This window comes from Labeo rohita, chromosome 16, assembly GCF_022985175.1.
Source record: "Labeo rohita strain BAU-BD-2019 chromosome 16, IGBB_LRoh.1.0, whole genome shotgun sequence".
Taxonomy (NCBI): domain Eukaryota; kingdom Metazoa; phylum Chordata; class Actinopteri; order Cypriniformes; family Cyprinidae; genus Labeo; species Labeo rohita.
This window is the reverse complement of record NC_066884.1, coordinates 26730906-26745625: the sequence shown is the minus strand read 5'-3', so window position 1 is coordinate 26745625 and position 14720 is coordinate 26730906. Positions and strand designations below refer to the sequence as shown.

The 14720-nt window shown below is 32.9% G+C and overlaps 1 protein-coding gene across 2 annotated transcripts; it reads left to right on the top strand.

The window, feature by feature from the left end:
• Positions 1–8708: 8708 nt before the first annotated feature.
• Positions 8709–14496, top strand: cbx3b (chromobox homolog 3b). Of its 2 annotated transcripts, none has more exons than XM_051132291.1 (5): positions 8709–8852; positions 9500–9653; positions 9743–9908; positions 11125–11282; positions 13648–14496. In XM_051132291.1, the coding sequence occupies exons 2-5, from the start codon at positions 9514–9516 to the stop codon at positions 13763–13765; spliced, it is 582 nt and encodes a 193-aa protein (XP_050988248.1). In that variant the 5' UTR covers positions 8709–8852; positions 9500–9513; the 3' UTR covers positions 13766–14496. The 2 variants fall into 2 exon arrangements, with proteins under 2 accessions (XP_050988248.1, XP_050988247.1); XM_051132290.1 differs by having other exon boundaries at positions 8748–8977.
• The last annotated feature ends 224 nt before the right edge of the window (positions 14497–14720 follow it).

Below are 14720 nucleotides of genomic sequence, written 5' to 3'. Positions count from 1 at the left end.
CTTCAATTGATGTCAAAAGTTTTCATACACCTTGCAGAATCTGCTAAATGTTAATTATTTGACCAAAATAAGAGGGATCATACAAAATGCATGTTATTTTTTTATTTAGTACTGACCTCAATAAGATTTTCATGAGTCCCTTGTTTGTCCTGAACAGTTAAACTGCCCGCTGTTCTTCAGAAAAATCCTTCAGGTCCCACAAATTCTTTGGTTTTTCAGCATTTTTGTGTATTTGAAACTTTTCCAGAATGACTGTATGATTTTGAGATTCATCTTTTCACACTGAGGAAAACTAAGGGACTCATATGCAATTATTACAGGTTCAAACACTCACTGATGAAAACTTTTGAAGTGAATGAAGATGTGTACATTTTTCTTATTTTGCCTAAATATCCTATTTTTCTCACTTAGTACTGCTCTTCAGAAGCTACAGAAGAGACAAAATAGGTTCAATTTACCCTGATCTTCAAATTCAAAGTCTGTAAATGCACAAATAACTTGTGAATTGAATTTTGATGGTTTCATGGCCATCAATAACATTCATGACATGAAACATCACCGTTTATGGTTCTGATTACAAGTGAACCCGTATTTACTGTATACCCATATTTTCTTTACCTTGCATAGTTTTCTTCATGGTTTTAAAAAGATGAAGTCATGCTATACAAGATGTCCGTGTTGACATCTGCTTACATTGGCAAGCTTCTACCAAGTGACAGATGAATTTGTGCCAAAACACAGAGACACATGACATACACAAGAAAACATAAGGGAGGTGTTAATTTTACACAATTCCAGTTAAGTGTTTGCATCTCCCATTGCTTTTTTCGGTTTTGCTTTCTTGGTCTCTGATAAGGAGATATCTGTTAAAAAAAAAAAAATATATATATATATATATATATATATAGAAAATCTAAACTGGAACCAACACCTGAATCTTTTCATTTTAGATATAGAAACACACACACACAGTGTTCAGTCTTAATTAGAGTGAATGAAAGGATTGTGTGTGGGCTGGAGGAGGGAAATGAGTGTAGTGCTCTGCTGAAAGTGATCCCTGTCACACACAGGATGTCTGCTCACTCTCTCAAAGGCCCCCATCTGACACACACACATATGACATATATGTAAGGAACGAAGGACCAAGAGAAAGACATCAAAATTGAGAGAGTGAGACAGCTGCCGATTCCCACCAGGTCTGTTGTTGTGGGTAAAGCATACTGGAATTCCCCATTCATGAATGTGAAGGCACCCGCAGTCCCCGCAATGACCATGAAGCCTTTATAAGACTTCACAATATTAACAATCTCATTGTTGCCATTCTGCACATATTTATCCAAGCCAAGGAGGCATTTCTATTCTTGGGGGTCAGAGCAACTCTCATTCTTACACACATATACATCCATTCGTGATCCTGGACCACAAAACCAGTCATAAGGGTACGTTTTTTGAAATTCATCATCTGAAAGCTGAATAAATAAACGTCTAATTGACGTAATATTTGGCCGAGATACAACTATTTGAAAATCTGGGATCTTAGGGTGCAAAAATGTTAAATTTGTCCAAATGAAGTTCTTAGCAATGCATATTACTAATCAAAAATTAAGTTTTGATATACTTACGTTAAGAAAATGTACAAAATATCTTCATGAACCATGATCTTTACTTAATATCCTAATGGCTTTTGACATCAATATTCAATAATTTTGTTAATGTATTATTGTAATTAATGTACTGTTGGCTATTGCTACAAATATACCTGTGCTACTTACAACTGGTTTTGTGGTCCAGGGTCACATATGGATAATTTGCTCAAAAATTACAATTCTGTTATTATTTGCTCGCCCTCATGTCATTCCAAACCTGTATGACATTTTCCTTCTGTGGAACACAAAAGAAGATATTTTCAATAGTATTTTCGTATGCATTAAAAGTCTATTGGTTCCAATGCTGTTTAGACTATGTTCTTCAAAATATCTTCTTAAAAATACGTTTTGGTTGAACTATTACTTGTCACACTTTTCATACAACAAAGCCTTTCAGCATCATTTGCAATATCAATGTTTTTAGCTTTTTTTCAAGCTGCAATCCACAAATTTTTAAGTAAAAATGATCCAAAATCAATTATTGAGAAAGTATGTAATCAATCAGTGCTCAGAACGATCTCCTTACCTTAACGGTAGGCTTGAAATGTTTTCTAATTTGAATGGTTCGAGTTGTTCATCTTTGTGTTATTGAGTCATGTCTATATAAATGGTATAACGATTAGAGATCAAATTAAGAGAAATTTAAGTCTACAGATAATGCTAATGGGCTTATTAAAGGAGAAGTCCACTTGCAGAACAACAATTTACAAATAATATACTCACCCCCTTGTCATCCAAGATGTTCATGTCGTTCTTTCTTCAGTAAATTGTATTAATAAAAATAATACAATTTATATACTTTTTAATGCCAAACGCTCGTCGTTCGTTCATCTTATGGGGCTGTCAGCCTACGGGGCACGTGATGAATGACTCAAACCCTAAATCTTGTCAGATAGGAGGCGAGGTGAGCTAATCATAGACTAAAGACCCAGGTAAACAATGAATTAATCTTTTCTGTTTCTTATAGCATTATAGTTTTGTCTTGTTTGTAGTGTGAGAGTCGGACTTGTAACTGAAAGGTTGCGGGTTCGAGTCCCAGGTCCGGCAGGGATTCAAGGTGGGGGGAGTGAATAAGCAGTGCTCTCTCCACCCTCAATACCACGACTGAGGTGAGTCCCTTAAGCAAGGCACCGAACCCCCAACTGCTCCCCAGGTGCCGCAGTGATAGCAATATGGCTGCCCACTGCCCCGGTTTTAAATTAATTTCAGTTTTTAAATGAAAGGATTTAGTGTTTACTAAAAATGCTGTTATATACAAATGATTTATAGCATTGGAAGAATTAGAAGTTTGTTAGTAAACAATCCAAATCGGTTAAATAGATATTTCACCCAAAAATAAAAATTCTGTCATGATTTACTCACCCTTTTATAGTTCAAAACCTGTATGCATTTCTATCTTCTAGGGCTGCCCTCAACTAAAGATTTTTCTGGTCAACTAGTAGTCATTTATTTTAAGTGTGACTATTAGTCACACGTTTATTAATAAACCATATCATAATAGCACACACAAAATAAGCTTGCAACAGTGCACTAGCAGATATAATTATTATGAATGTGTAAAAACAGCAAAAAAGTTTGCGATCAAGTTCACAAAGATGGCAGAAAGTGCATCCTGTTTGCCTTAATTATTTTACAAAAGCGAAACGTTTTGTTGTTATTGTGAGTGCACACAAATAAACGTAGAGCCTTTACAGATGAAAGATGTATTACTTTTATCTGTATGACCAAAAATGACGGAGTATTTTAAGAGCAAGTGACCGCATCAGCACCTCCATCTGTCATGCCATGAGCACACTACTCTATCTTCCACATTCTGCACAGACAACTAAATAGCGCACATTTTTAGCTGTTTGTAGCGCTAATACTTACATATTTCAGATGAAAAGCCATACTTGAAGTCAATGAATGATAGGTTAATGATCTGTCTGTTACGGACTGTGTGACTTTGCCATTTCTGTGGATTTTTTTTTTTCTGTGACTAAGCGACTAATAAAATTTTGGTTGACCAAACCTATTCTCATTAACTAATGATTAGTTCACTATTAGGGGGCAGTCCCACTATCTTCCGTTGAACACAAAAGATATTTTGAATAATGCAGTTCCCACTGATTTTTCATTGGGAATCAAAACTGTTCAGTTACCAATATTCTTCAAAATATCTTCTATTTATTTTCCTTAAAAAAAAAAAAGAAAGTCAAGCATGTTTGGAACGACATGAACATGAGTTCAAAAATTGTCCCTTTAATCAAACTACTAAAACTGCATACATTCACGAAAGTTTTTGGCACTGTTTTAGCACTTAGTACAAGACTGTGAAATGGAGCAAGAGGGAGAATATTATTCCAGGGTGTTTTGGCACCAGAGGACAGCTCTATGAAAGGTTACCCAGGTGGTCTTTCCTCAAGTCCTCCGTCTCTCCCCCAACAGAACGTCAGTTTCAATTCCCTGGCTCAATTCCCCAGTCCCTTACCCAAATCATCATGTGAACCTCAGACTGCTTAAATATGGGCCCGTGAATCTGATACTCTGTTGGGTTTTGAGTCTTGACGGAGGTGCTGAGAGCCGGCTGATGAGGGGGCCCAGCCGTCCGCCATATTGCCGCCCAGTATGCCGTGTCATGTTCTCTGAACAATCGCCCGTGTCCCTCTAGTTGGGTAAACAACAGAGGCTGTCAGCCGGTGTCAGGTTTGGGCTTTTCAAAGCAAAAGAAAGAGAATGACAGATGACTGCTCTGAGTGTAGCCGACACTTTGCTGATAATGGTGATCTGAGTGCTGATACGGAGACGAAGAGTGCGATGGGTGAGCGAGATATACCCGGTAAAACATACAGAACCCACAGTTTTGACAAACACACTGCTGGGAAAGACTGCGAGGCGCTTTCAGTGAGATTCCCCGGCTCGCTTGATTCTCCGATTCATCCGTGGCCGAATTTGACATGTGTTGAGGTTGAATCGCATCCACAAGAGTGAGTTTGCAATGAAAAGCTGGATTCAAGGCTCTTTCAACCACATAAAAATTAAATAAATAAAGAAAGACGTAACTGGATAGAATGAATAGAAGCCAAAGTAGGAGTAAGCCAATAGTAAGTAATAACAATAACATTTGCTCAAATAATAAGATGAAAGATGCTTCATTCCTGCGTTAAGATTGTTTTAGTTCATTTTAAGGTGGCTCACATAAACCACCTTAAAATGTACAAAATAAATATGAAGTAACTAAGTTGTAGAAAACACAGATAGCTAATATATGGTGGGAATTCAATTTTTGGTGGGAAAAAAGGTAATTATTCTGTGCATAGGAGTGTGTCAATATTAAGTAATAATAATCATTTTTGTTCAAAAAATAAAATAAATGATTCTTTATTGCTGTGTTAAGAGAAATTTATGTTTTAGTAATTTAAAGGTGGTTCACAAAGATTTACAATAAATTAAATAATAATAATAATAACAATAATGTTAATTAATCTTTAAAAAGTACAAAAACTTGCTCTATCTGTCCTCTATCTGCTCTATTTTGTGGCAAAGTAGGAGAGGATCAATAATATTAATATAATAAATAATATTATTTGTTCAAATAAAGTGAAACATGCTATATTCCTGTGTTAAAAAGATAAATAATAAAAAAATAATTCTAATAATTAAATCTAATATTGTTTAGTAAAAAAATAAGTCTCTTTGACCATCAAGTTCCAATGTCAGGACTAAATTCTAAAAATTACATTTCTAGTGAATATTCAATTTTCTGAAGAAGAAAAAGGTTAACAATAGAGAATCTGGTCAGTGTCAGCTCTGAGATGCACAGATGAAGTGATCGTATTTAACGTCAGCCGTTCAGATTCCTTGGCGTAAATCAGCTGACCCTTTCAGAAACTCCTAGATGAATTAAGCTCCACAGAACACTTTCATTAAATTGAACTCAAACTAATCTGTTCAGGGTTCATGGGGTTGACAAGCCACAAAAAAACAACATGTCTGACACGGCCGGCACGAGCGTACCTGTAACCCGAGCCGAGGGACGGTGGCGTGCCAAAACTCGGCAACCCTCACGCTGAGAAAGAGTCCAGTTAGACCGGATCCCCACCCCACACATCAGCTCTCCTCACCCCTCGAGTGCTGGCCAGGCCTGCACAGTGGGGTTCCTCCATCTGGACACATTTCTACCCTGACAGGAGACATGGCTGCATTAAAGAACGTATTCACATACGGCCCACTCAGGACTGTCACTGCTGGAGATGGAGAGCAGACTGGAGGACCGGACTGTGCGGAGAGAGAGAGAGAGATCTGTGATTTCACTTGAGCACTACAGAACGCTCATTCTATAGGCCATCTGTCAACCATTATGGACCCGGGCCCTCCGCTGAATCACAGAGCTCCTCCTACACATGGAATGTACAGAGAAGATAGTTTTTGTTTAACATAAAGAAAAATCTGAACATTATGCAGATGGAATTACCAAAGATGTATTTTGAATAAATCAACCATACTATAATTTATATGACAATAGGCTACACGTTAGTTTGATTGACACCAAATTCAAGTTGTAACATAGCGTGGTTTACATAACACGAAATATATGATAAAATGCATTTGTGCGTATTTATAAATCAAAAATAGTTAGGCTTAAAAAAAACACACTTCACTGTGCAAGAGTAAAAAAAACTTGCTTTTGAACAAGTTCTATAAATTGCACAGAATGTCAAAAGGAGTTACAAAGTTAATAAAGAAGTTATAAAGTAAATAGAGTAAACTTAGCAAATGTTAAATGTGCTTTAACAAATGTAATAAAACATTTTACAAGTGATCTCGTAAAAATGAAACTTTTTTATGAGAAACAAAACAACTTCTGCAAAGATTTATGAATGGATAATAGCGACCTCTTGTGGACACACTATAGAAAATAAAAGTGAAAGGAGTCAAATACGTAAGTTTAAAAAGTCGATTTTCAAGTTCAAAAATTAGATTTTGTGTCTACATTTTGTCATTTTGAAATATTAAACAAGTAAATGTAAAAGTAATGAAGTTAAAATATAGAAAAATGTTATAAGGAGAAATTTTAGTTTGTGATACTCCACCAAATCTTTAATTTTTTTTATCTTTAATGCCATTGGGCGAATAACTGAACCAATCCGATGCAAACGCCTCTCTGATTGGAAGGTGGAATACTGTCAATCAATTCCAAAATGGGAGGAGCTTAGGGTCTACACAGAAACCGGTGGTCAGTTACATCAAAGCGTCCTGAAGTAAAGAGCTCCGTATTATTACCACAGTATACCCGCTTAACTACCACATGCAAGAAAGGTTTAGATTATTTATTTTTTAAAATAAAAATTACCATAATTACGAAATGTATTATTTTTACAATACATTTTTTTTAGTATGAAAGCATATTTCGTCATTTAACGCAATAAACGGCCGTAAATATTTCTATGATATATATTGTAACAGGTAATAAACAACAAATAAACTAGTTAACTAACTAACTACAGTAGCTAACTAACAATTAACTAACTACCTAAACAAATACTAAGAACTGGTTTATCCACCATCCTTAAAACGTGGGTCTAAAGATCCCACATTAATACTAATATTCTATTCTATTCTAGTATGGAAAGTATGGAAATTTAGGCTACAATGCAATTATAGACTAATTAGAGCATAAACAAGACACTGTGCATAGAATTTAAAGTATTATTATTATTATTATTATTATTAACAACAACAACAATAATACAGCAACAGTAATAATAATAATAATAATAATGTACCATAAAAGAGAAAATATGCTTTTTTTGCATATAATAATAATAATAATAATAATAATAATTATTATTATTATTATTATTATTATTATCAACAACAACAGTAATAATAATAATGTATCATACAAACAAGAAAAAATATTTTTGTGCATAGAATTGAAATTATTATTATTAACAACAACAACTATAAAACAACAACATTAATAAGAATAAGAATAATAATGTACCATAAAAACTAGAAAATATGCTTTTTGTGCATAGAAGTGAAATTATTATTATTGTTATTATTATTAATAACAGTGATAATAATAATAATGTACTTTTGTGCATAGAATTGAAAATTATTATTATTATTATTATTATTAATAACAATAAAACAACAACAATGATAATATTAATGTACCATAAAAACAGAGAAATATGCATTTGTGCAGAATTATTATTATTTTAACAACAATAAAACAACAACAACAAGAATAATAACAACAATAAAACAGCAACAACAATAATACAAATAAAAATAATAATGTACCATAAAACAAAAGAAAATATGCTTTTGTGCATAGAATATAAATCATTATTATTATCAACAACAACAACAACAACAACAACAATAATAATAATAATGTACCATAAAAACAAAAGAAAATATGCTTGTGTGCATAGAATATAAATCATTATTTTTATCAACAACAACAACAACAATAATAATGTACCATAAAAACAAAAGCAAATATGCTTCTGTGAATAGAATTTAAATTATTATCATCATTATCATCATCACAGCAATAATAATAATAATAATAATAATAATAATAATAATAATAATAATAATAACAATAGCCTAAAGGTCGTTTTTAATCCGAAACTAAAATTCGTTTAAGCATTATTTAATGGGTCTACCATTATTTGACACCGATAAACCTGGATCACTGAACTCGAGCTGTTAGGTTTGTACGGCAGATGCACAAAAGAAGTGGCGCATGCGCCCTCCAGTGTCCTTCGACAATATTACATTTGTAACATCAACACAACGTATAGATATTTTCCCTGTCTATTATCTCCACTAAACCGAGACGCTAAAGAAGTTTCTGTACACAATAAATCTGACTGAAACTGACGTTCTTAAGTAACTTACAAAAACTGCCAGCAAAGGTGTTAATATGAGTGCAAATTATTCCAAATATATTTTTAGCTGCTAGCAATTCCAAGGATAAAGCATCTGAACGCGTCCTGCGCTAAAAACCCGTATGTGTGCGCGGAGAAATTCAGCCATGTCTCGCTCTCGGGATGCGCCTTTAAGGATTCCTCCCCCGGCTTTCCTGAACTGACCTCTTCCCTTTGAAACCACTTCCTCCCCTTCTCCCAATCGGCCATGTTTAATTTGACTCATTCATGAAAAGTTATGTAAACACAACAGTAAAGCCATGGCCGTGAAAGCTACATAGTAAGCGATGCTAGATTTCTGAACTGAACGTGTGGATGCAGCGCGTTGTTTGTACAGACTGATCATTCGCACGAGTATTAATCAGCAGCAGTGGGAATAAAGAATAGCGTGGGAGGCTTCGGCAGGTGGGAACGCGTACTTACCAAATTCACATCAGTGGCGTAGAAAGAATAGCATTTGATGTAACAATCATTCATAATATTAGTCTGCTCGGTCTGTGACTGAGAAAGTTTAGTTCGTGGGAAATGATACGTCATGCATAGAAGCAGTGACTTCACAAGCAGCGACGTATTGTTATTGTTTATCTAAGGAATTTCTGGTGTTCCTTCATGTCACGCTTGATACATTAAGAGCGAACAAATACATACGTTTTTCAAGGGGGAAGTGATTTAAAAAAATTTAAACGTAGAACGTTGATGTAGAACGTTTGTTCTGTGTACAATGTAAGTTTTGTATAACGTCACTGAGTTTTTGCTCTAAAGGCCCACAGTATCAACAACTGTAAACCTCGCACTGACGAGTTTCCTTAAAAAGTCGTTTTATGTAGAATTTTCTTATTTTAATATTTATATGTCTGCTAAACATAACATAAATGCTTCATAATATGTTGTGAACTACTGTATTTTTGAAAATGTTGCTAAATGTAGGGTTATAGGAAAACATGAGGAAAAAGCAGAATGTGAAAAACAGGAAAGCAGAAGAGACAACGGTTGTCCAAGAGTTTGCGGTGGAAAAAATCATTCGCAGAAGAGTCAACAATGGAAAAGTTGAATACTACCTAAAGTGGAAAGGCTTCACGGAGTGAGTTTCTGGAACAAATGTTGCCTGTGTCAGATATTTATATTATAAACATGTACTAGCAAATGACATGTCTGTCGTACTGTCTGCAGTGCAGAGAATACCTGGGAGCCAGAGGACAACTTGGACTGTCCTGAGCTGATAGAGGAGTTTCTCAGAAACCTAACTGTCTCAGGAGAGACCGAACAAGAAGGCTGTCAATCTCTAGACCCTGAGGTCCAGCCCAAACAAGAGATAAGTGAGATGGATGCCGATACGGTTAGTGTTTTTCAGTGCTGTCAATAGATTTTAAAAAAATTAAATAAAGAAATTTACACATTCATTCTTTAAGTACTGACCTGGATAAGATATTTCACATAAAAGACGTTTACAAATAGTCCACAAGAGTAAATAATAGTTGAATTTATAAAAATGTTTATAAAACTCTTCCCACAAATTCTTTGGTTTTTCAGCAATTTTATGTATTTGAACCCATTCCAACAATGACTGTATGATTTTAAGATCCATCTTTTCACATTGAGGACAACTGAGGGACACATATGCAACTATTACAGAAGGTTCAAACACTCACTCAATAATGCTTTAGAAGAAAAAACGGTGCATTAAGAGCCGAGGTGTGTGTGTACTTTTGATGTGTACATTTTTCTTATTTTGCCAAAATATTATATATATTTTTTACATAGTACTGCCCTTCAGAAGCTACAGAAGATACTTACATGTTTCCCAGAAGACAAAATAAGTTAAATTTACTCTGATCTTCAAATTCCAAAAGTTTTCACCCCCAGCTCTTAATGCATTGTGTTTCCTACTGAAGCATCAGTGAGCTTTTGAACCTTTTGTAATAGTTGCATATGAGTCCCTCAGATATCCTCAGTGTGAAAAGGTGGATCTCAAAATCATACAGTCATTGTTGGAAAGGGTTCAAATACATAAAAATGCTGAAAAACCAAAGAATTTGTGGGACCTGAAGATTTAACTAAGAGTTTAACTGTTCAGGACAAACAAGGTACTCTTGAACAACTATCACTAGATAAAAAAAAAAATATAAAAAACAGCTTTTAGGTATCAAGTGTATGTAAACTTTTGAATGGGGTCATTTTTATAAATTCAAGTATTATTTTCTCTTGTGGACTATGTGTAAACATCTTTTATGTGAAATATCTTAAAATAAATAAAAAAAACAAACATGCAATCCTGCTTCTGCAAGACCAGTTTCCACAGAGTTTCCCAGAGCTTAACTCTTATTTAAAACATCTAAACAAGCTTATCAAGGTCTTCAGGATCATTGGAAGAGGTGGAGCTAAACTCTGCAGGCTGGTCCTCCAGGAGCAGGATTGAACATCTATGGTACAGAGTTTTAGTCTTGTACATTCTCTCCAAAAACTGCAGGTTTATTGCTCTTGCTATGTGATATATAATTTATACCTCTTGTCAGGCTTTATGATAGTTTAGTTCTGTGTCTGGAATCATGCAGGCTCACCAGCAGCCTCAGGAGGAGCTCATTGAGAGGGGTAATGAGGAGGTTGATGATCACAACACTGAGATCCCTGCAGGCCAGTCCAGCAACCCAGAACCAGAGCGCATCATCGGATGCACAGACCAGCAAGGAGAGCTCATGTTCCTCATCAAGTGGTAATGTTTCTACACTGGATCATGTGTGGAGATTCTTGTTTTGCTACAGTGTTTTGAATGTAGTAATGCTCATTTTTATTATTAAATTCTCTAATCAGTGCATCAAATTTTACTTTTTTTATCAGATCATCACTACACAACCAAATGTTAACTGTGTACTTTTTTAACAACTTTTTGCAAGCAATTGTTAAAAATAGCAGCACATTGTCAGCTGCTGAAATTTCCACAATATCAGGGTTATTATAGTTAACTAAAACATTTTCTCTACTTGAAATAAAATGTGACCCTGGACCACAAAAACAGTCATAAGTAGCATGGGTATATTTGTAGCAATAGCCAACAATACATTGTATGGTTCAAAATTATCTATTTTTCTGTTATGCTAAAATCATTAGTTTATTAAGTAAAGATCATGTTCCATGAAGATATTTTGTAAATTTCCTACCGCTAATATATCAAAACTTAACTTTTGATTAGTAATATGAATTGCCAAGAACTTAATTTGGACAACTTTAAAGGCGATTTTCTCAATATTTTGAGAAATATTTTTCACCCTCAGATTTTCAAATAGTTGTATCTCGGCCAACTATTGTCCAATCCTAACCATACATTAATGGAAAGCTTATTTATTCAGCTTTTAGATGGTGTATAAATCTTAGTTTCAAAAAATTGACCCTTATGACTGGTTTTGTGGTCCAGGGTCACAAATAAGCAACAACTGAAATAAAATGTGAAAATGTAACTCTATTTCAGCTGGTTGCCAAAGCAACATTTGTCATTATCATTTATGTAAAATAGCTAAATAATTATTAAATAAAAATAAAAAAATGGAAAATTATTCAAAAATTATATACGTAAACCTATTTACAAACAAAAACTAATAAAAATAACAAAAAGCACACAACACAATTCAAATAAAATTGAAAATGGAAAAAAAAAAAAAAACTAATTAAAAAAATAAAAAACTATAATGGAATCTTAATGGTACTATTGATACTATTATTGTTGTTTTAGTATTTTTATGTACTATTAAACATATTAATTATTATATATTTTAATTTTAATAATTGTATTATTTGCTTTTGTAATTTTGGAGGTTTATTTTCAATATTTCTACTTAACTTTAATTTATTTATTTTAGACAAACAAAAACTAATAAAAACGATAGAAACACACAACAAAATTACTAAACCTTTGACTAAAAATTGAAAATGGAAAATACAAAAATAAACTAATTCAAAATATATAAAAAAAATATATAATAGAATCTCAATGGTACTTACTGATACTATTGTTGTTTTAATATTTTTTATATACTATTAATAGTATTTATTAATTATTTTATATTTTAATTTTAGTAATTATATTATTTGCTTTTTTAATTTTGGAGGTTTATTTTAAATACTTATATTTAGCTTTAATTAATTTATTTCAGACAAACAAAAACTAATAAAAATGACTAAAACACACAACAAAATTACTGAAACTGACTAAAATAAAATTGAAAATGGAAAATACAAAAATAAACTAATTCAAAAAATATTTAAAAAATATAATAGAGTCTCAGTGGTACTACTGATACTGTTGTTGTTTTAGTATTTTTATGTACTGTTAATTAATTATTATTTATTTTAAGTTTAGTAATTTTATTATTTACTTTTGTCATTTTGGAGGTTTATTTTAAATACTTTTTTTTAGCTTTAATTTATTTATTTTAGACGAACAAAAACTAATAGAAATTACAAAAAAAACCCTCAAAATTACAAAAACTTTGACTAAAATAAAATGGAAAATGGAAAATACAAAAATAAAAACTAATAAAAAAATATATATAAAATAAACGTAATAGAATGTCAGTGATACTACAGATACTATTGTTGTTTTAGTATTTTTATATACTATTAAAAGTATGTATTAATTATTATATATTTTAATTTTAATAATTTTATTATTTGCTTTTGTAATTTTGGAGGTTTATTGTAAATACTTTTTTTTTAGCTTTAATTTATTTATTTTAGACAAATAAAAACGACAAAAAAATTTATTTTAATTTTAGCAATTTTATTATTTGCTTTTGTAATGTTGGAGGTTTATTTTAAATATTTCTATTTAGCTTTCATTTATTTTTATTTCAGTTTTAGTGATTAGTGCTTATTATTATATGATTTTCAGTACAAATTATTTTATTCTGGTTAGTTGATAGATTATGTATGTGTATTTTGTGTGTGTGTGTGTGTGTGTGTGTGTATACATACACACCCACACACACGCATATATAATCCACCACTGCATCTGGTGATTACGTGCTTTTAATTTGCTGTATTTGTCCATTAAGAATAATCATCATTTCTTAATTTCATCTAAGGAAAAACACAGATGAGGTGGCTTTACTGTCAGCTGGAGAGGCCAGTAAAAGGTGGCCGGAGTTGGTAATCCGCTTTTACGAGGACAAGTTGACCTGGCATGGAGAAGACGAGCAGTGAGATAAAAAATATGTAGCAGTGGATACTACTGTACCTCCTGGCAGCTTTAAACATACACAAACACTGTGGCATTTACTGTTTGACGTACCGTATATTCAAAGTGTGTGAATCCACACTCCAATGTGAAGCTCTTCCCAACACACTAACCTGTAGAAATGTGACTGGAGTATTAGAGCTCTACTGTAGTGAACTGTTTGTACAAGTGGTTTATTAATCAGATGTTGTTGTATCTTTTAGTCTGTTGTTTGAAAGTTCATTTGTGATGTTCATCATTCTGTTCTCTTTGTTACTGTGATCTGAACTGTGATTACACATTGGAGGTGACGAAAGATGGTACAAAACCTACTCGAGAGGAGCTGTTTGATGTGTAGATGTACTATCTGAACTATTAACCCCTGGTTACGCACTTATACTGTGATGGATCCTGTGATCTTTGAGGGCGTAGTGTGGTTCATGCAGGTATAAATCTATAGATTTGCACAAAACTAGTTGTAGAATGTGGCCTATACAATCACGTTTTTTGTGAACATCAACACTTTTGTTGTAGGTCAGTGTCACTTTCATAGCAGTAGTGTAAACAGGCAGTTTAGGTTTTGAGGTTTTGTGTTTAAGGCCTTTGCCCTGCAGTTTCAATCTTCTGGTTTCCTTTTTTCTGTAAAGATCACTGTTAACCTTTAATCTTGAGTGAGCAATCTTTAGGTGCTTTAAATAAACATTAAATTACCTCACAAGTGTTATGGTTATTCTTATGCAATTCTGTAAAAAGTGTTTCTACCTTTGTATATAGTAGAAATGGATGAAGCAACTTTTTTTTTTGACCAGATTCTCCTTTTAAATATTAAAAGGTATATAATTACATTTTAAAATAACTATTCTGTAGCTTTTTTTCCTTTTTAAATTGAGCTTGTTTTAGTTTTTTTGTGTGTGTTTTGTTTTTATATATATATATATATAT

Bases quoted from the DNA above. Each gene is read 5' to 3' on its own strand.
- cbx3b (XM_051132291.1), top strand. From the start codon at position 9,514: ATGAGGAAAAAGCAGAATGTGAAAAACAGGAAAGCAGAAGAGACAACG. The intron at 9,654-9,742 runs GTGAGTTTCTGG...TACTGTCTGCAG, and splicing joins AAGTGGAAAGGCTTCACGGA to TGCAGAGAATACCTGGGAGC. The intron at 9,909-11,124 runs GTTAGTGTTTTT...GGAATCATGCAG, and splicing joins GTGAGATGGATGCCGATACG to GCTCACCAGCAGCCTCAGGA.